General features: G+C 36.0%; 4 protein-coding genes across 4 annotated transcripts; all 4 read right to left on the reverse strand.

The window, feature by feature from the left end:
• Window positions 1-3163: 3163 nt before the first annotated feature.
• LOC112495554 (probable LRR receptor-like serine/threonine-protein kinase At3g47570) lies at window positions 3164-5996 on the reverse strand. The gene is made up of 2 exons (XM_025094937.2): window positions 5541-5996; window positions 3164-5350 (listed from the first exon to the last, which is right to left on the reverse strand). The coding sequence occupies exons 1-2, from the start codon at window positions 5994-5996 to the stop codon at window positions 4025-4027; spliced, it is 1782 nt and encodes a 593-aa protein (XP_024950705.2). The 3' UTR covers window positions 3164-4024.
• Window positions 5997-8143: 2147 nt separating this feature from the next.
• On the reverse strand, window positions 8144-10725 carry LOC112495520 (receptor kinase-like protein Xa21). Its single transcript, XM_025094686.2, has 2 exons — window positions 8718-10725; window positions 8144-8534 (listed from the first exon to the last, which is right to left on the reverse strand). The coding sequence occupies exons 1-2, from the start codon at window positions 10723-10725 to the stop codon at window positions 8170-8172; spliced, it is 2373 nt and encodes a 790-aa protein (XP_024950454.2). The 3' UTR covers window positions 8144-8169.
• Window positions 10726-10854: 129 nt separating this feature from the next.
• On the reverse strand, window positions 10855-12103 carry LOC102620603 (probable LRR receptor-like serine/threonine-protein kinase At3g47570). The gene is made up of 2 exons (XM_052435454.1): window positions 11337-12103; window positions 10855-11258 (listed from the first exon to the last, which is right to left on the reverse strand). The coding sequence occupies exons 1-2, from the start codon at window positions 12067-12069 to the stop codon at window positions 10987-10989; spliced, it is 1005 nt and encodes a 334-aa protein (XP_052291414.1). The 5' UTR covers window positions 12070-12103; the 3' UTR covers window positions 10855-10986.
• Window positions 12104-12710: 607 nt separating this feature from the next.
• On the reverse strand, window positions 12711-16608 carry LOC102628682 (probable LRR receptor-like serine/threonine-protein kinase At3g47570). The gene is made up of 4 exons (XM_006468226.4): window positions 15875-16608; window positions 15516-15734; window positions 13334-15328; window positions 12711-13252 (listed from the first exon to the last, which is right to left on the reverse strand). The coding sequence occupies exons 1-4, from the start codon at window positions 16518-16520 to the stop codon at window positions 12870-12872; spliced, it is 3243 nt and encodes a 1080-aa protein (XP_006468289.4). The 5' UTR covers window positions 16521-16608; the 3' UTR covers window positions 12711-12869.
• Window positions 16609-22911: the final 6303 nt, after the last annotated feature.

Below are 22911 nucleotides of genomic sequence, written 5' to 3' on the forward strand. Positions count from 1 at the left end.
TACTACTAAGACATACTCAAGGCTTTAGAAGATTGAAGGTATAGTAGAACTTAACCTGTTGAAGCTTAAGTTGAAATGCCTTAGAGAAGTTAAATTAGCCAAGCAAGTGGGTATCTGGCCTTGAAGTGCCTTGCTATTTAATTGTAAGGTATCTAAGCTCTCTAATTTACAAAGATCATTCGAAATGAATCCTTATAACTTATTGTAAGAAAGACCCATCTTTGGAGCTTGTGCAATTTTCCCCCTGTTCTAGGAAGAGTGCCAGCTAGTTCATTCTGAGCAAGGCTCAAACCTATCATGCTGCTTAAGTTACCGATTTATAGAGGAATTCCACCACTAAGTTGACCAGAACCTGCAAAAAGGTATTCAAGAGATGCAGAGAAATTTCCATTTAAATTCGAAAGGACGCCTTTCGATGGAGTGCTTTCTATGGCCAGAAACCTTAAGTATCTGCAACTAGTCAAAGAAGAGTAGAAACTCTGTTGTTGAGTGGAAGATCCAGTTGTCAAATAATTATATCCTAAGTGTAAAATCTGGAGTTGTCTGCAATTACCAATCGTATCCGGAATAAGGCCAGAGAATAAATTATTTGGTAGCTCAAGGACAGTGACCTTCCATGGATTATTCCACTCAGATTTGTCCGTATTAAGGGTGCGTTTGAGGCAGCTGCGCAGTGGAGTCCTAGCAGATTTGGAAGGTGGAGACCAATGGTTGATGGCAGATGACCCAAAAAGTTATTTCCACTGAAGTCGATGGCTTCTATGATTGAGTTGTTGAAGATCATAGATGTTATGAGACCAGATAAGTTGTTGTCATCGAAATCTAAATACTGAAGGTTGTGTAGGTTGAATTTCATGTGGTATTTCCACTGCCCAAAGTAAAAAATCATGCATTAATTTATCAAGCTCTGGCATGTATTCAAATGCTTTATCTATAATCTAAAATTTTCAAGTAAAAATGGATGTTGAGCTTCTTTAAGTTGAATACCAATTAAGCTTAATAATTAAAAGAAAATTCTATGCAATATCGATTGCGGCCTCAAGTTGTATGCCAAGTTGATGCTTTTGAAATTGAATAGAATATCAAAACGTTCGGTTTTAAAAGAGATTCATTATTACTAAAGCTATGTAAGGAGCAATATTGATAGATGGTTAATTTCTGAATCAAAGGCATGAAAGTTTGGTAATACCCGTCAATTGATTTTCAAAAAGTACTAAAAAGTGAGGAAAGTACAGTTTCCGATACTCTTTGGAATTGTTCATGTGATCTTATTTCTGTGAAAGAACAGCACTCCAAGTGACTGATGACGCCGGCACAAATTGAAAGGGAGAATTCCTGATAAGCTGTTACTGAAAACGACGATCGATTTCATAGAAGAAACGTTGATGGATTGTGGAAATTCACCGGCAAACAAAATCCATATTGTTTAATTTTTATAAAGAATTAAGCAAAACATTGCAAGTTAGTAAAAGAACAAGATTGAATTGTAAAGTCAAAATTTGTTACCCACAAGATATAATTCGATAAGCTGAGATAAGTTTCCAATACTTTGTGGAATCGTTCCTGTGATTTTGTTAGCAGAAAGTACCAATCCCGAGCTTTCTGCAATCACCTAAACATGAAAGAATTTGGCTTGTTATCCATTTGAAGAAACGTCAAACGATTGTGTAAAACTGTTACGCACTTTATACAGTGTGGCCCAAGAACCTGGTGGATAATTGGATATAGTCCGTTTTAGCCACAAAATTTATCATTAATTTTGTTATTATACTGTGCAACCCTAAACACATTTACTTAATTCAGAGAGCACATGACTTGTAAATTAGCCCACGAACTCACTCGCTGGTAACGTAGATATTACATACTTTGCTCTTGAGAACCTTGCATCCTTGTGAGGGTCATTAGAATAAGATGGGATGGAACCCATATCGTAAACATATTTATCTACACATCGGATCGCGAATCGGCTCCAATATCAATTGTAATAATATGGGTCCAACAACTAAGTAGATATTATCTAATTTAGGCAAACAGCCCATCATGATTTTTTTATTAGGATTTACAATCTAAAATATATCTGTTTAGCTAAGAAAGTCCATGACTTATAAAGAAACTCTCTTGCAAGGAATGAAAGGTGTCAACCACTAAACACAAACTATTGGGAATTAAAATAGGACTTGGATCAAGTGATGAGCTGACTTATGCTTAATTTTTCATAATCTTTTGCCACACGTACATGTAGCAATATATGATTAAGATTTAGTTAATTTTATATTCTTGTTATTTTGTATATTTCTAAAATGTTAGTAAAAAGGTCACTAAATCTAAATTCATTAAAATAACTTATTTAAAAACATAAGGGTAAATACTTGTTAGTCTCCATATTTTGAGTTAAATGTCTGTTTAATCCTATATTTAAAAAAAGTACTTCAAAACACCATTGTTGGTAATTATATTACAATTTACCCTTACTTTTTCTTTACTTTTATAATAATACCCCAGCAACAATATTCTTGGAGATATTAAATAAAAGAAAAAAATATAAATTTATCAAATTAGCCTTAAAAGTAAAATAAAAAATCAATTGCTATTATTTTACTTTTAGGATTAATTTGAAAAACAATTTTTTAAATAAAAAATTATCCGTAAGATTGTTACAAGGGTATTAAACATTACTTTAAATTGATTGGATCAATTTATTCATAAATAATAATTAATAAGATTGTTGTAAGGATATGAAAAACACTAGTTGTTTCATATTGATATTTATTTTCTTAATTTCCTAATAAGTAATTTTCAGTTAATTTGTTAAAGAAATTTATCCACCCAAAATAATAATAATAATAATAAAAATAAAATAAATAAATAAAAAGATATGTTAAATGGAGGCCTTATCCTCAATGTCCATTTTTGTTGTTACAATTTTTATTTAAAATGTTTGTTTTTAGCTGGATATACTAGCAAGATGGAGGTCAAATGAAACTTCCAAAACAAAGTGAAAAAATGTCACGGTCGATTATTGTCTACCAGTCGATGAAAAGCTGAAAGAAGGCACCATGCCCTATCCTTCAACATGATTTTCACTATCAGATAGGGATATTGGCTGATCGTTCAAGATGGATATCACTATCAAAATCCATTAAGCCGCGGCCCCCAATCCAAGTTCATGATTATTGTTTTCCATCATACATGGATAATAAGTATATGCTTACATGGTTATTGACATTGCATATAAGTTTTCTATGTTCAGAATGATTATTAGTTCAGAATTGAGATGTCGGTGTTAATGCTCTGCACGTGTCCTCGTGATCGCCTGGCTTTAATGCGCATATCCTGGATAGTGATCATAAACTTTCTTTCGGAATACAACTACGCTAATACTTTCATTTTACTAGACCAGCCACTTATTCCATGTTAATTTGTAAGGTAAAAACCCACCACTGATGCAGGCCGCAACAAAGCTAGCATCCCCACTCCGACAACAAGTTAACCCAACCCCTCCTGACACTACTTGTGGCTCAGGTATTAGCAACTGAAAATTTAACTCAGGAAGAGACAGACACTGACGCCAACCGTGCACAACTTCCTACCAGAATCGAATTTGCCCCGTTGAGTCAGCCAAAGCTGGCGGCATCAGCAGTATCAAGCTTGTTGAACATCTTTTAGAAACTTTGTTTTTATCTTCTTGAGATTAGCCAAAGCATCTTTAACATTCATTCTTTCCTCATGAATTTATTCCGAGCATTTCAATGCCAAGCTCATAACGGATGACATGCACTTCTTCTTAGATGCAATGTCAGCTTCTTCTTCTCCGCTCAGCAAATTGGCATCTATAACGTCAGTAACCGCATCAGGTAATGATTCTTCGACCCAATGCTTCAAGCACACTTCCCCTGTAAACATATCATCTGTAGGCTTTCTTCTAGTTAATGTTTCCATCATTAAAATGCCAAAGCTATAGACATCTCCACTGGTAGAAACAATTCCTTCTGATCCATACTCTCTATTTATAAAACTTTAGTCATCAGAAAGTTCCATGAAAAATATCTATATATATGCTTAGAAAACTAGAACATTCACCTGGTGCCATGTAACCAATAGTTGCCAGAGTCATGGTTTGTTTCATAGAATCAACTCCGTCTAAGAGTTTAGCGATTCCAAAATCACCCAAATGTGCAACCATATCATCATCTAACAGAACATTGCTGGGCTTCAGATCACAGTGGATGATTGATGTTGAATAGCCTTGATGAAGATATTCCAATGCACAAGCAACATCTATCATTATGTCCAGCCTCTGTTCGATATTGAGCAGATAGTTATGAGAATACAACCACTTCTCCAAGCTCCCTTGGGGCATGTACTGCAGTATTAAAGCCTTGAAACCAGGATTACTGCAACTGCTAACAATTTTAGCAAGATTTCGATGTCGAATTCTACGCATAACTTCACATTCCGCATCAAAACTTTTAAGTGCTCTATCTTCCAGCAAACTGAATATCTTTATTGCGGCATTCATCCCATCAGCAAATGTTGCTTTGTACACAGAGCTGAAAATCCCTGTACCGAGCAAGTTGCTTTCACTAAATCCATTTGTAGCTAGTCGAAGCTCTTGGTATGAAATCCTTCTCAATGCTGCGGTATTCAACAAACTGTTCTCTGTCGGCCGACTCTTGTCCCTCTTGCGGCGTCTTAAGAGGATGATAATGAGAGCCAGTACCGCCATTGTTGTCGCAATTGCTGGTAAAATATATCTCAACGCAAGTCTAGTGGCTTTGGATTGTTGAGAGGAACCAGTTTTGCAAGGTGGGACTTGTAGTCGAGATGAACCACCGAGTACAAGATTTTGCATTAACGATTCAGCAGTGAAGTTAACAAAAGGTCCTCCACTCGGAATTTCTCCTTCTGGTCCATTAAAAGATACATTCAAATAGCTAAGATGAGAAAGTGCTTCAAAGGACTTAGGAATCACTCCGGAAAACTTGTTATCAGAGAGATCCAAACTCTCTAAGCGGATCAAGCTGCCCATTGATTCAGGAATAGAGCCTTCGAATCCATTTGCGGCTAAGCCGAGATATGTTAAATCTTTGAGACCATTAATACCGCCTGGGATAGAACAAGATAGCTGATTCCCAGATAAATATAATGCTTTCAAGACTTTCAAATTCCCAATATCTTGCGGAAGACAGCCACTTAGCAAATTAAACGAATAGTCTACCACTAAAATAAACTCAAGGCTCCAGAACGTTGAAGGTATAGTGGAATTCAACCTGTTGGAGCTTAAATTGAGATATCTTAGAGATGTTAGATTAGCCAAGCAAGGGGATATCTGGCCTTGAAGTGCATTACCCTGTAACAGTAGGGTATTTAAGCTTTCTAATTGACATAGCTCAGATGGGATGGATCCTTGAATATTATTGTATGACAGATCCAATCCTTGAAGCTTCTGCAATTTTCCCACTGTTGTTGGAATAGCGCTGCTTAATTTATTTTTATTAAAGGCTCAAAACTATCATGTTGCTCAAGTTACCGAATTCTACAGGAATTGCACCACGAAGTTCAGTAGAAGATGCAAAAAAGTATTCAAGAGATGTCGAGAGATTTCCAATGGAATTCGGCAGGGCGCCTTTCAATGGATTGTTTTGTAAGACCAGCCGCCTCAAATATCTGCAATTTGTCAAAGATGTGTAGAAACTCTGTCCTTGAGTCGAAGATCCAGTGGTCAAATGGTTCAATGATAAGTCGAGAATCTGGAGTTGTCTGCAATTACCAAACGTATTGGGAATAAGGCCAGAGAATAGATTTTCTGATAATCCCAGGAGAATGACCTGAGAAGCATTACAAATGGAACTAGGGATTATTCCGCTCAGATTATTCCCCCATAAGATTAGTCCTTGGAGATTTGGAAGGTAGGGACCAATGCTTGATGGGAGATGACCTGAGAAATGATTTCCATAAAGTTGAATGGCTTCTATGTTTGAGTTGTTGAAGATCATAGACGGTATGCGACCAATTAGCTTGTTGCTAGCAAGTCTAACACCTTCAGATTATATAGATTGCCAATTTCATGTGGTATTTCCCCTGCAACAATGTGAAAAGTCATGCATTTACTTCACACGCATTGGCGAGCATTCAAAAAGTAGGATAATTAGAGCACGAATTGGAGTTTAGTCAAGATGAAGATCAAGCTTCTTCAAATTGAATACCTATTGATTTCAGTAATTAAGTAAAAGAAAATAACGTGAAGCATTGGATCCTCGAATTGTATTAAAGGCATATGCTTTTAAAATTGAAATGGAATGTGGAACTACCTATAAACTGATTTCTAAACCAAAGGTCTAGAGTTCTGTATTAATTTTACCTGTTAATTGATTTTGCCGAAGAATTAAAAAATTGAGCAATGTACAGTGTCCGAGATTTTGAGGAATTCTTCCCGTGAACTTATTGTTGTATAAATAAGCTCTTCAAGATGAAGGCAGAAATCAACCGGGATACTTCCAGATAAGCTGTTATCGGCAAGAACAATAGATTTCAAAGAAGAAATGTTGAAAATGGCCGGTGGAAATTCACCTGGAAATTTAGATTATTTAAAGCTTGCAAGTAACAAATAGTGATGGTTCAATATCTCTAATCCAACCAGGTCTTGCAATAAATAAATAAAAGAAAACATGGCTGAATTATACCTTCCAAATTGTTACCATGAAGATGCAACTCTCTAAGCTCAGTTAAGTTACCAACAGTTCGTGGTATTGTTCCAGTGATTTTGTTAACTGAGATGGACAATCTTTTGAGCTTGTTACTGTCACCTAAACTCGAGAGGGAAGTTGCCCTGTTATCTTGTTTGAAGAAACATCAAACGATTCTTGATGTTGGGTGCAGACATCGCCAACTTAGTCATGAAACAGTGTAAAAATATTGTTAGGATAGCCTGAGGAAAATTCATTTTCACCGTGAATATGGGTTAATTGCTTCGAGCAAATATTGAAGGAAGTCAATAACGGACGCAAGGCATTTGAATTTGGCGCACTCTAACCCAATATAAGAAAAGACTAGCGTAAGGATGCTTCCACTCCATTATTTTTTTGTAAATTCATTCTATTTTCAAAAAATAATTATAATAAGTTCTCGATATTTTTAAAATATACAAATAAAAAAGGTTTTCATAATTAATTAATTAAATCTGTCTTTTAATTTTTTTACTTTAATAAATTTGACTATTAAAATTACTTTAAAAGAAGTTTTATTTGACTACTTTAATAATATGAGAAAGCCAGCCAAGAAGAGAGCTAATAGCAAAATCGAATAACAGAGGAATCACTCAGAGTAAATTGTCCCAAAAATCATTAGCTGTATTTAATTTTATTTGATTAAATCTACAAACTTTTTCTTTATATACATTTTTTTAAAAAAATATTGTGAACTTATTGTAATTATTTCTTGGGAGTGGAGTGGGTTTACAAAAATCAGAGAGTGGAAATATCATCACCAAATATTAATTACATTTAACCTTGAAATTTAGTATAAATAAAGTATGGTTTGCGTAAATTTTTAGATGGTGACAGATATTCCATAACAAATCAATACCCTTAATCCTTAAAAATTATTTTTCTAGAAGCAGGTCGAGATCTGGATCATATAAATATTAAAACATGGCCGGCCGGATGCATAATCCAAAAGGAAAAGACATAAGAGTAATTAGGAGAAGGTAAGCTCAGAGTGTTTTCCCATTTATCTTTTCATTTTCAAACTTTAATTTTCAGTCTTGACAGCAAATCAAAATCTGAAAGATAATAACTGCATCACAAAATCTTTTATGACCAATAATAGATCTTAATTGAATGATAATTAAGTATGTAAATGGTCAATTCTTATCGGTAAAGAGTTGAACAACAAAAATCATTTTTAATTCCAAGGAAGCGTATCTTTAATACGTTTTTTTTTTTCTTTAAACCTTTTCTCATTAAAAAGCATGATTATCGAATAAATACAAATGATAAACTAACAAGTGCATTTGTCACTGGCTCTTGTAGTACATGCTCTATCAAATCTTATTTTAATAACCGTTGTCGGTATCCAAACTTATACTTCCCATTTCTGACTCTGTAATTTATCTTAGAAAGCAAGAAAGAACCCTGTACATAAATATGAGAGACCCCATATCAGTATATATCAAAACTCTTGAACATCCATTAGAAAATTTGTTCTGATCTTCTGAAGATCAACCAAAGCATCCTTTACTTTCATTCTCTCTTCAGGAATATCTGTGGCGCATTTCAAGGCCAAGCTCATAATTGATGATATGCATTTCGTCTTAGCTGCGTACTCAGCTCCTTCTTCTTCTTCGCTGCTCAGCAATTCGGCATCTACAACTTCAGTGACTGCAAGACGCAGTGACTCTTCAACCCACTTCTTCAAGCTCGTTTCTCCTGTAAACATTTCATCCGTGGGCATTTTTCTAGTGAATGTTTCTATCATTAAAATACCAAAGCTGTAGACATCTCCGCATGTTGAAACTATACCTTCTGATCCATACTCTGCATGTAAAACATAATCATCACTAAAACAAAGTATCTTGGCATTATAGCAAGATAGTGCTAACAGCAGAAATATTTGGAATTACAAAGTGCATACTGTTTTAAAAGTATATTTTAAAGATAAAAATGAAAAAAATAATTCAAAAAAAGTTCCATTCCACTTGAGCCTGTTAAAAAACTCACCTGGAGCCATATATCCAAAAGTTGCCAGTGTCATGGTCTGTGTGACAGAATCTTCTCCATCTAAAAGTTTGGAAATGCCAAAATCACTCAAATGTGCAACCGTGTCATCATCTAATAGAACATTGCTGGGCTTCAAATCACAGTGGATTACTGGCGTTGGATGGCCGTGATGAAGATATTCCAAAGCAGAAGCGACATCTATCATTATGTCCAGCCTCTGTTGTATGTTCAGAGTGTACTTGTGGGAATACAACCACTTCTCCAGGCTCCCTTGAGGCATGTACTCCAGTATTAAAGCCTTGAAACCATGATTGCTGCAACTGCTAATGATTTTAACCAGATTCCGATGGCGAACTCTACGCAAAACTTCACATTCAGCATCAAAACTTTTAATTGCGCCATCCAGCTGCAAATTGAATACTTTTATTGCAACATTCATCCCATATGGTAGTGTTGCTTTATACACAGAGCCAAAACTTCCTGCACCAATCAAGTTGCTTTCACTAAATCCATCAGTCAATCGTTGAAGCTCTTGGTATGAAATTCTTCTCCAAGTTGCAAGACTCAACGAATCGTTCTCCAATATTGGGAGATTTTTGTTTCTCGTACAACATCTTATGAAGATGATAATAAGAGCCAACATTACCACTGCTGTTGCTACTGCAGGTAAAACATATCTCAGAAGCTTACTGGATTTGGATTGTTGTGTGGAGCTAGTTTCGCATGCTTGAACTTGTAGTCGCAATGAACCACACAGTGCATAATTCTGCATAAAAGATCCTTCTGTGAAATTAACAAAAGGTCCTCCACTTGGAATTTCTCCTTCTAGTCTGTTGAAAGACACATTAAAATAGACAAGATGAGAAAGTGCTTCCAAGGATTTGGGAATCTCTCCGGAAAGCTTGTTATCAGAGAGATCCACACTCTCTAAGCTAATTAAGCTGCCAATTGATTCAGGAATAGAGCCTTGGAATCCATTTCTTGCTACGGCGAGATAAGTTAGATCTTTGAGACCTCCAATGCTGCTCGGGATAGAACAAGATAGCTGATTCCCAGATAAATATAATCCTGTCAAGACTTTCAAATTCCCAATATCTTGCGGAAGACAGCCACTTAGCAAATTAAGCGAAAAGTCTACCACTAAGATATACTCAAGGCTCCAGAACGTTGGAGGTATAGTGGAATTCAACCTGTTGGAGCTTAAATTGAGTGCTCTTAGGGAAGTTAAATTAGCCAAGCAAGTGGGTATCTGGTTTTGAAGTGCATTACCCTGTAACAGTAGGGTATTTAAGCTTTCTAATTGACATAGCTCAGATGGGATGGATCCTTGAATATTATTGTATGAGAGATCCAATCCTTGAAGATTCTGCAATTTTCCCACTGTTGTTGGAATAGTGCTAGCCAATTGGTTCTGATAAAGGCTCAGAGCTATGATGTTGCTTAAGTTACCAAATTCTGCTGGAATTCCACCGCCAAGTTCACAGGAACCTGCATAAAAGTATTCAAGAGATTTGGAGAGATTTCCAACGGAATTTGGAAGAATGCCTTTCCATGGATTTGTTTGTATTGCTAGATATCTCAAGTATCTGCAGTTTGTCAAAGAAGAGAAGAAACTCTGTCCTTGAGACAAAGATCCAGTGGCCAATTGACTATATGCTAAGTTTAGTATCTGAAGTTGTCTGCAGTTCCCAAATGTATTTGCAACAAGGCCAGAGAATAAATTACGCGATAGCTCCAGGACAGTGAGCTTGGATGCATTACATATGGAACTAGGGATTACTCCACTCAAGTTATTCCCCCATAGGTAAAGTCTCAAGAGATTCGGAAGGTTGATTCCAGTGCTTGATGGAAGATTACCCGATAAATGGTTCCCGTAAAGCTGAATGACTTCTATGTTTGAGTTGTTGAAGATTATAGAAGGTATGAGACCGGTTAAGTTGTTGGCACCGAAATCTAAAAGCTTCAGATTCTGTAGGTTGCCAATTTCATGTGGTATTTCCCCTGCCATAATGTGCAAAACCAAGCTCAAGTATGAATTTAAATGCTTGATGTATATTCAAAAGGAACTACAACTAGAAACATGGGCAAAGTTTAGTCAAGTTGAAAATCAAGCTTCTTCAAACGGAGTAGGATTGATTTCAATAATTATAGAAAATTTTATGCAGTAATTACAGCCCCAAATTGTATATAAGTTGATTCTTTTAAAATTGTAACAGAATATAAAAAGAAGTGTGGCGTTGAGAGAGATTCATCATATTAATTCTGTGCATCAAACATCATTGATGGAACATTGAATCAAAGGCTCTGATAGTTTGGTGCTACCTGTCAACTGATTATCACGAAGACCCAAATAATTGAGCAAAGTACAGTTCCCGATATCCTTTGGAATTCTTCCTGTCGTCATACAGTCACGTAAATTAAGTTCTTGGAGTGATGGAAGACGCTGGCACAAATCGACAGGAAGACTCCCGAATAAGCTGTTGTTGGCAAGAACAATCACTCTCAAAGAAGAAACGTTGAAGATGGTAGGTGGAAATTCCCCTGCAAAATCAACTTATAAAGAACGATGCAAACAAGCAACTAGCAAAGAATGATGAAACAAGCCTGGTGGGACACTACCTTGTAAATTGTTACCATTTAGGTATAATTCCATAAGCTCAGTTAAGTTTCCAATGTTCTGTGGAATCCTTCCTGTGAGTTCGTTAAAAGACACTGACAATCTTTTCAACTTGCTGCAATCACCTAAACTTGAAGGTAGCTGCCCTGTTATCTGATTTGAAGAAACGTCAAAGGACTCGAGTTCTGTCAGACTATTACACATATCATCAAAAAGATTGCCAGATATTCTATTGGATGACAAATCAATGATCCTCAATCGCCGCATGAGCCATAGCTCATTAGGAAGGGTGCCATGGAAACGGTTGCCACTGATGTTAAGAGATACAAGAAATGACAGATTCGCGACGTGTGGTGGGATGGTGCCGCCAAGACCCAAGTTTGGGATGCTCAGGTCGGTGACTCTCCCATGGCGGCTACCACAAGTGACGCCGACCCAATTGCATACTGAGTTTGAGCTTGAGGTGTTGGTGGTCGCTGACAAGTTCCAGTTGCGTTCAAAGAAATTTTGAGGGTCCAAAGCTATGTGAGCTTTCACTTGAAGAAGAGCTGCTTCATCAGTTGTGATGTTGGCTTCAGTTATACTCATCAACTTAGCCATGAAAAGTATCGCCAGAAGAGCGCGGCCACACGGAATATTCATTTTCGCCATGGAAATGGGTTGATTGCTTTTCTGCAAAGGAGGGAAACGGCATGCGTGACTGTTAAGGAATATGGATGCATGGTGACACGTCATTAAAAAGAAACCGATTTTAATTGTAGAATTTTCAGATTTTAACAAGCGTAATGTCAAACGTTATGGACTTTGGTTAGCTTTTTTCTTTTAAGCAAAGGGTTAGGATTATTAGTTCAAATAAAATAATTTTTGGTAAAACATTTATTCAAGTTTTTTAATATAAATCATATTACCCCATTTCTGTTACATAATTCTAACACTTGATTTATTTACTTTTATAATAGAAACATTAATAATGTTATAGAGTTCGGTGGTATTTGTGTGTGAATTTTTTTTTTTCTGAAGTTTACAAATAACTGTAATATTTTGAATGTATATTGACAAAATATATATTTAATTAACCCAACTTTAAGGATAAAATAAGAATTACTCAATCGAACTCGCAGGACACTTATCGTCAAAATATCTCTTGAAAATTGGCTAGAAGACTCGCCCCTAAGAAGGTTAATCTCATTTTGGTACCATGTTGTTGTAACAGTAATTAATATTATCTTTATCTCATTATTTGGTGAGATGTAGGGCCTGAGTTAATCTATTTTTTCAAACGGAAGCGTATGTTAATATTTAATGTCATTATGCCTGTTGACTATTGCAGATTATGATGTCAATGACATTTTTTCTCTAAAGAGGAAAAAAAAAAGTACCAATAAATTTCTTTCAACCAAAGTTACCAAACAGTACAAAAGATCCCTGATACACATAAATTTGCACATTAAATCAACACATACAAAACCAAAGTCAAGTTTGGTATGCTCAAGCAAAGGCTACAATTATTAATTATGTACATAGAAGTATGACGATCACATATCGAGCTTGACAGCCTGTTGAACATTCATAAGAAACATTTTTTTAATCTTCTTGAGATCAGCCAAAGCATCTTTTACATTAATCCTTTCCTCAGGAATTTCCGCAGAGCATTTCAAGGCCAAGCTCATTATGTATGATATGCATGTCTTCTTAGTTGCAAAGTCATCTGCGTCTTCTTCATCCTCTCTGCTCAGCAAATTGGCATCTACAACTTCTGTAACTGCACCAGGTAATGACTCTGCCACCCACTGCTTCAAGCTCATTTCTCCCGTAAACATCTCATTTGTGGGCTTTCTTCTTGTGAATGTTTCCATCATTAAAATGCCAAAACTGTAGACATCTCCACTTATTGAAACGATTCCTTCTGATCCATACTCTGCATTTATTAAACTTCTATCATCAGAAAATGTCATACAAGTATCAATATATATATGCTTAAAAAAAATGGAACATTCACCAGGTGCCATGTAACCAATAGTTGCTAGAGTCATGGTTTGTGTGACAGGATCAACTCCATCCAACAGTTTGGCGATGCCAAAATCACCCAAATGTGCAACCATATCATCGTCTAACAAAACATTATTGGGTTTCAGATCGCAGTGGATAATTGGTGTTGAATAGCCATGATGCAGATATTCCAATGCTGAAGCAACATCTATCATTATGTCCAACCTCTGTCGGATAGTCAGAGAGTAGTTGTGAGAATACAACCACTTCTCCAAGCTCCCTTGAGGCATGTACTGCATTATTAAAGCCTTGAAACCGGGATTGCTGCAGCTGCTAACGATTTTAATGAGATTTCGGTGTCGGATTCTACGCATAACTTCACATTCAGTATCAAAACTTTTAAGGGCTCTATCTTCCTGCAAATTGAATACCTTAACTGCAACACTCACCCCATTTGCAAGTGTCGCTTTGTACACATTGCCGAAACTCCCTGAACCAAGCAAGTTGCTTTCACCAAATCCGTTTGTTGCTCGCTGAAGCTCATGGTATGAAATTCTACTCAGTGTTGCTAGATTCAACGAATTGTTCTCCTCTGGCAGACTCTTGTTCCTCTTACGGCGTCTTATGAGGATGATAAAGAGAGCTACAACCACCATTGTTGTCGCAATTGCTGGTAAAATATATCTCAATACAATCTTAGTAGCTTTGGATTTATGTGTGGAGCTAGTTTTGCATGGTGGGACTTGTAGTCGAGATGAACCACAGAGTGCATAATTTTGCTTAAAGGAATCAGCAGTGAAGTTAACAAAAGGACCGCCACTCGGAATTTCTCCTTCTAATCCATTGAAAGAGACATTAAAATCGACAAGACGAGAAAGTTTTTCCAAGGACTTGGGAATTTCTCCAGAAATATTGTTACCTGAGAGATCCAAACTTTGTAAGCTTATTAAGCTACCAAATGATTGAGGAATGGGGCCTTGGAATGCATTTCTTGCTAAGGCAAGCCAATCGAGATTCTTGAGATTCCCTATGCTGCTCGGTATATAACCCGATAGCTGATTCCCTGTTAAGTTTAATCCTCCCAAGGCCTCCAAATTTCCAATATCTAATGGAAGAGAGCCACTTAACGAATTCAATGAAAAGTCCACAGCTAAGATGTATTTAAGGCTCCAGAATGTTGAAGGTATAGTGGAATTTAAGCTGTTGGATCTGAAGTCGAGATGTCTTAGAGAAGTTAAATTAGCCAGGCAAGTGGGTATCTGGCCTTGAAGTGCGTTATTATTTGACAATAAGGTATTTAATTTCTCTAACTTACATAGATCAGTCGGGATGAATCCTTTTAACTTATTGGAATTGAGATCCAATCCTTGGAGTTTCTGCAGTTTTCCCAATACTGTTGGAATAGCGCCAGCTAATTCATTATTGACTAGGCTCAAAACTAGCAAGTTGCTTAGGTTACCAAATCCCACAGGAATTCCGCCGCTAAGTTGAGAAGAACCTGCATAAAAGTTTTCAAGAGATGTAGAGAGATTTCCAATAGAATTGGGAATAACACCTTTTAATGGATTGGTGTCTAGGACCAGAACCCTCAAGTATCTGCATTTTGCCAAAGAAGAGTAGAAAATCTGTCCCTGAGCCGAAGATCCTGTAGTCAACTGATTATCTCCTAAGCTGAGAATCTGAAGTTGTCTGCAATTACCAAATGTATTGGGAACAAGGCCAGAGAATAAATTAGACGATAGCTCCAGGATAGTAGCCTCAGAAGCATTGCAAATGGAATCAGGGATTATTCCACTCAGATTATTCTTCCATAAGAAAAGATTTTCGAGATTTGGAAGGTAGATGCTCGATGGAAGATGACCTGATAAATGATTTCCATAAAGTAAAATGGCTACCATGTTTGAGTTATTAAAGATCATAGAGGGTATGAGACCAGCTATGTTGTTGCCACCCAAATCTAAAATCTTGAGATTGTGTAGGTTGCCGATTTCATTTGGTATTTCCCCTGCCACAAATGTTAAAAATCATTTGCCAGCTAAGTTTTTGGCATGCATTCAAATGCTTTTTATGTAATAAAAAATTATTCAGGACGAAAGACAGATGCATTTAAAATTGAAATGGAATCATATGTAATAAGAAACTGCGGCAATAAGTCTAAAACAGTTGAATTTAGAAGAACAGTTTGGTAGTACCTGTCAACTTATTTTCACCAAGGCCTAAATGGAGTAGCAGTGTGCAATTTCCGATACTGTTGGGGATTCTTCCTGTGATATTATTGCCGAGTAAACGAAGTTGTACAAGTGATGGAAGACGAGTGCACAAATCAGTAGGGAAACTTCCAGATAGACTGTTGTTGTCAAGACGTATCGATTTCAAAGAAGAAATGTTGACGATGGCAGATGGAAATTCGCCTGTAAATTAACTTCAGATTATTATTTAAATCTTACTGGCTAGAAAGAATGATACAATCCACACCAATCAGCAGCTAATGCAATCCAGCTAGCTGAGAAGATAAATTAAGGTTACTGAATAAGAATTATAAACCACGTACCTTCTAAATTGTTACCACCGAGATCTAATTCCGTAAGCTCGGTCAAGTTTCCAACACTTTGTGGAATCCTTCCTGTGATTTCGTTATGAGAAAATGACAACCTTTTGAGCTTCCTGCAACCACCTAAGCTTGAAGGCAGCTGACCTGTTATCTTGTTTGAAGAGACATCAAAGGATTCCAGTTGTGTAAAACTATTACACATATCACCAGGGAGACTTCCGGACAAGCTATTAGATGAGAAATCAATGATCTTCAGTCGCCGCATGTGCCACAGCTCGTTTGGAAGAGTGTCATAGAAACTGTTGCCACTGATGTTAAGAGAAACAAGAAATGACAGATTTCCCACATGCGGAGGGAGGGTGCCGCCGAGACTCAAGTTTGGTAGACTCAAGGCGGCGACTCTGCCATGGCGAATGCTACAAGTCACACCAACCCAGTTGCATACCGAGGCTGAGGTGTTGGTGGGTGACAAGTTCCAGTTGTTTGCAAAGAAATTGTGAGGGTCCAAAGATATTCGAGCTTTCAGTTGTACAAGAGCTTCTGCATCAGTTGTGATGTTAGGTGCAGACACACCCAACTTAGCCATGAAAATTTGTAAAACTATTGCTAGGATTAGAGGGGCTAACGGAAAACTCATTTTGGCCATGGAAATGGATGGTATTATTTACTGCAAATTATATTTATGACTGAAGCTTTGGCAAAGCATCCTAAGACTTCTTAAATAAATAGATCAAGATTTATTGTTGATAACGTACGGAAAGAAAAGGGAATAATGTCGAAATATGGTTAAGTGGAAAAATCTTTTAGCTATAATATCCATTTTTATAGAGATGATTTTTTTATTTTGTGCATATGCAATACTTGGTGAATAATAAGTCAAGGCCTAGTGTCTAGTGATATAGTCGATTAAAAGCTGAAAATTCAAAGGTTGTATGAACATCTTTACAATCTTGATAAGAAGTCGATATCCAGTGATTCGATTTTGACAATTACCTGCCGACTTGTAGAATTCTTGACTTGCAGATACAGTTATTTATAACAAATTTCCTGAATGATTTTTTTTTTTGGATAAATTACAGAAATATAATATATATTAGATAACCTTACTCCTTGTATAATATATCACCCAAAAGATCTAGGCACTTGATCCGGCTTTGATATGGTAAGAGCTGAATAATAATAATGGTGATTTTATTTTCTAGCGCAACAGAAACAGTAAAAACTTTTACACAAAAATTTAATATACTCAAGGTCGGCCGACGGCCAAAATGGGGCAATTAGAAAAACAAACTGCACCAATAATATCAAGCAAATTAACGTAATACAACTACTTGGTATGGGGACACAATAACAAATATACAATGAGTAGAAAGAAATGGTCGTGCATTAATGGCGTCAACACCCCCCTAACAGGCCTTGAGTTCCCAATCCAAGTTTATGATTATTGTTTCAATACCATCATAACACAATAATGTTAAAAATTTCGAAGAGTTGAGTTCTAACTGTTATATGTCATTTATCCATCTATTAATTAAATGGTAAATTCACGAGCTAAACCTCTTGAAGAACCTCTCCTCATCGCCAGAGCTAGACTTTAAGTTTTAAAAAGAGACCGTGACTTAAAAACTTGTGAACCTGTTTATTTTTTAAAAGATGCGGAGTTGCATTGACGTATTTTAATATATGATTAGAAATTGGTGTGTTTGAAAGTGTATGATGAGAGGGTTGAAACTTAATGTGGTCGTATCTTCTTATTAAGTTTGAAATATTCTATTGGGCTCCCTTAATTTCTAAATATCGTTTTATAATTTAATCTCCGATATGCTTTTGTAGACTTTTTTTTTTTTTTCATTTCCATTTTCCACTATCATTGTGATATCAACATCCTTATCGTGATGGCAATCGGCGGAGGAATTTCATTTAGTGGCTTTAAAGATTGCGAGGATGATCAAGCGCGTGCGCGTTAATATTATACCAACATTATTGTTACACGTTCTCATCTCAAGCCAAAGTACTTTCTTAATTTTTTTGAGGTTGAAAAAAATGTTCAGTTAGCTCTTTATTTTGTAGTCTTTACGACAAATCAACAAGTTAATATCTGAAGATTTCACATAAAAATATAACTTAAACCGGTGTATCATAGAATTCTTTACAGGCCATAGTGGATCTGAAATTTGAATATGAATTGGAGGGTATGTGGATAATGTTGTGAAAGGAACACAAGCAGTTGTAAATTACGCGGAAACAAATTTTTTTTTTTGTGTGATTAAAATAAAATATGTAGCACAAATAAATAGACAGAAAAATAAATCAACAAAATTCAAAGTAATAAATCAACCAAACGAAACACAGATTTTAACGTAGAAACCTAAAGCAGAAAAAATCATGGGATCTTAGTCCGATATAATCTTCTACTTTATTAATGGGAATACAACACAAATTCTTCTCTACATAATACTAAAAGTTAACAACATCAAGAATCTCAATATTCTTAGGTTACAATAGCAGTCTAATTAATATATATCTTTTTAATAAGTAGATATTTCAAATAATAGTCAACAAGAGAATAAAATAAAAATCAAGACCAGTAGAATTGTAGAGGGTGATGTCAAGAACTTTCCCTTCAAATTTAAAAAAATCAAAGTTAAATTCACCTTCCGATTCCGATTGCCCCAAAACTAAACTCACGCCACAATCCTCTCTCTCTCGTCTTTTTCTTATTTTTCTCTTTCGTCTTTTGCAATTGTTAATAATGATGCCGCCTCCACTTATTCTTCTTTATATAATGCACTTGTCAAACCTATTTTCATTGTAAAATTACATTTAGCCTCTCAATCTTTCTTTAATTATTTAAATACCTAAATTTATAAAACTTTGGACTTGAGCCACTCAAATGAAATGGACCTAACAAATCTCCCCCTTCAGATCATATGGGGCAACCACAAGGCCGCTTTCTGTATACAGCTTTTCAACTTCTCTTGGGCAATGATTTTATCATCATATCTAACTCATTCTCCATTGTATGTATCTTCTCAAGCTGTAATTGTTTCTTCTCAAATATGTCTTGTATCCAATGATACCTTACATTAATATGTTTGGATTTTGAATGGTATGTCGAATTTTTTGCCGAGTGAATGGCACTCTGATTGTCGCAATACACAACATAGCTATCTTGCTTCACACCCAACTCTTGTAAAAAAAAATTTTATCCACAGGGTTTCTTTGCAACTTTCAGTGATTGCAATATATTCTGCTTCAGTGGTGGACAAGGCAACACACTGCTGAATTTTGGACTGCCATGAAACTGCTCCTCCTACAAAGGTGAGCAAACATCCTGATAGAGATTTTTTTAGAATCAACATCTCCTTCTATATATGCATCTGTATACGCTTGTAACATAAATTTATCACTACCAATATATATAAATACCTTGGAAGTTCCTCTGAGATATCTGAGAATCCACTTCACTGTTGTCCAATGCTCCTTGTCTGGATTGGAGAGAAACTGGCTGACTACACCAACTGCATGAACAATATTTGATCTTGTATAAACCATAGCGTACATCAAACTACCAACTGCTAAAGCATAAGAAACTCTTTTAATCTCTTGTTTTTCTTTCCTACTTAGAGTACAATGCTCAGAATTAAGCTTGAAATGACCTGCAAGTAGAGAATAAGCAGATTTTGTCTTGCTCATTTTAAATCTTTTAATAACCCTTTCAACATATGCTTCTTGAGATAACCATAATTTTTTGGATTTTTTATCGTATGAAATCTTCATGCCAAGAATCTGTTTCGCTGGTCCTAAGTCCTTCATTGCAAAAGACTTGTTAAGATCACTCTTCATATTGTCAATCTTACTAGCATCCTAGCCAACAATCAACATTTCATCCACATAAAGCAAAAGAATGATAAAATCATCATCACCAAACTTCTTAATAAAAACACAATAGTCACACATAGTCTTACGGAACCATAATTCTCCATAAAAGAATCAAACTTCGTGTACCACTGTCTTGGTTCCTGTTTCAACCCATATAAACTTTTCTTTCAATTGCATGCAAGTTTTTCTATCTTTGACACTGAATCCTTCAGGTTGCTTCATGTATGTTTTCTCTTCTAAGTCACCCTGCAAGAAAGTTGTCTTTACATCAAGCTGTTCAATCTCCAAATTCAAACTAATTACTAATCCCAGAACTACTCAGATAGAAGACATTTTCACCATAGGAGAAAATATTTCTTCAAAATCAACATCTTTATTCTGACCAAACCCCTTCACAACTAATCTGGCCTTATACCACTGTTGTGAGTTGTTTTTAGTCTTCAACTTGTAAACCTATTTGTTCTTCAGTGCCCTACTTCCCTTAGGTGGCTTCACTATTATGATATTTTTCCTTGATGCTTAGGCTTTGTTTAGCAATGTGATGTTGTGGTTTATGCAATAAAATAGAAGCAAAATAATTGTTTGATAAACATAATTTTTAAAGATTATCTTTTAACAAATAGAATAATATAAGTTTTTCATTCATACAGTGGAAAAACCTATATAGGATATATGAATAATATAGAATTTGAACATCCACTTGAAACTTTGTTTTGATCTTCTTGAGAGTAATTAAAGCCTCTTTTACATTAATTCTTTCCTTAGGAATTTCTGCAGAGCATCTCAAGGCCAAGCCATTATGTATGATATGCAAGCCTTCTTAGCTGCAAAGTAAGCCTCTTCTCTGTTTAGCAAATTGGCATCCACAACTTCAGAAACTGCATGCGGTAATGACTCTTTAACCCAACGCTTCAAGCTCATTTCTCCCATAAACATTTCATCTATGAGCTTTTTTCTAGGATCGTTTCCACCATTAAAATAACAAAACTGTAGACATTTCCACTAGTAGAATCAATTCCTTCTGATCCATACTTTGTGTTTATAAAACTTTTATCATCAGAAAATATCACGAATCTATATATATATATACCTATACCTAAATCTATGTGTATAGTCCTTCCTACAGAGGACTAAGTGGAATTTAACCTGATGGATCTTAAGTTGAGACTTATTAGAGAAGTTAAATTAGCCAAGCAAGTAGGTATCTGGCCTTCAAGTGCATCACCACCTAACAGTAAGCCAAATAAGCTCTCTAAATTGCATTTCTGTCGAGATGAGTCCTTGTAACTAATTGGAAGAAAGATCCAATCCTTGGATCCTCTGCAATTTTCCCACTATCTGGGAATAGTTCCAGCTAATTCCTTATTGCCTAGGCTTAAAAGTTAAAACTATCATGTTGCTGAGGTTACCAAATCCCACAGGAATTCCACCACTAAGTTGACAAGAACTTGCATAAAAGTTCTCAAGAGATGTGGAGAGATTTCCGATAGAATTGGGAAAAACACCTTTTTAATGGATTGGTATCTATGGCCAGAACCCTCAAGTACCTGCAATTTGTCAAAGAAGAGTAGAAAGTAGGAACTCTATCCTTGAGCTGAAGACCCAGTAGTCAAGTGATCGGGCTGAGAATCTGAAGTTGTCGGCAATTACCAGATGTATTGGGGATAAGGCAAGAGAATAAATTCTTCGATAGTTCCAGGATAGTAACCTCAGAAGCATTGCAAATTGAATCAGGGACTATTCCACACAGATTATTCTGCCATAAGAAAAGATTTTCGAGATTTGGAAGGTAGATGCTCGATCGAAGATGACCTGATAAATGATTTCCATAAAGTATAATCACTTGTATGTTTGAGCTGTTAAAGATCACAGAAGGTAGGAGACCAGCTAAGTTGTTGCCACGAGACCAGTTAAGTTGTTGCCACCCAAGTCCAAATCAGTAGGAAGACTTCCAGATAGGCTGTTGTTGGCAAGATAAATCAATTTCGAAGAAGAAATGTTGAAGATTGTAGATGGAACTTGGAAACTATTGTTCAATGCTTTCTTGCTACAAAGAATGACACAATTGACTATTTACCAATCATCAGCAAATGCAAACGAGCTAGACAAGCTACCTTGTAAATTGTTACCATCAAGATATAATTCTACAAGTTCAGTTAAGTTTCCAATTTTTTGTGGAATCCATCCTCTGATTTTGTTAAAAGAAAATGACAGTCTCCTCAACATGATGCAATCACCCGAACTTGAGGGAAGCTGGCAAGAAATCTCGTTGAAGAGATATGAAATGATTCAAGTTCTGTAAATCAATTACACGTATCATCAGGGAGACTGCCAGGTATGATACCGGATGACAAATCAACGATTCTCAGTCGCTGCAGCTGCCATAGCTCATTTGGAAGAGTGCCATAAAAACTTTTTGCCACTGATGTTAAAGAAACCAGAAATGAAAGGTTTCCTATGTGTGGAGGGATGGTGCCGCCGAGACTCAAGTTTGGTAGGCTCAGGGCGGTGACTCTGCGGTGGGGTACGCCACAAGTGACGCCAACCTAGTTGCATACTGAGGCGGCTGAGGTGTTTTTGGAGCCTGACCAGTTCCAGTGGTGTGCCAAAAAATGGTGAGGGTCCAAAGATATGTGACCTTTGAGTTAAAGAAGAGCTTCTTAATCAGTTGTGACTTGTGATGCTGGGATCAAACACGCCCAACTTAGCATGAAAATGTGTAAAAATGTTGCTAGGATCATTAGAGAATGGAAACTCATTTTCGCCATGAAATTAAATTGGTTGATTTTGCTCACTGCAAATATTTAAGAAAAGAAAGACATCTTAATATAGAAATTTAAATTTTACATTTTTATTGATTGGAGTTTAGCTGAGTTCTGATTCTTCTGAAACTTTAGTCAAGTAAAATACTAATCATAACCCAAAAAAAGGGAAAAACATGATAAAATTTCAAGAATATTCTTTCTATTCAAAATGTGGACAAAAGAAATAAAAATTAATTAACAACACTTTTAAATTTGTCAACTTCCCTTTGAAGATGAAATCATTAAAAAAACACTACATTACATCGTTAGTTTGTCAAAAAAAATATTGAGAATTATGAACAAGAAAAGTTGGGGGAAAAGTCTCTGTCTTAAAAATTCAGGAAAAAATCC

This window comes from Citrus sinensis, chromosome 2 (assembly GCF_022201045.2).
Source record: "Citrus sinensis cultivar Valencia sweet orange chromosome 2, DVS_A1.0, whole genome shotgun sequence".
Lineage (NCBI taxonomy): Eukaryota > Viridiplantae > Streptophyta > Magnoliopsida > Sapindales > Rutaceae > Citrus > Citrus sinensis.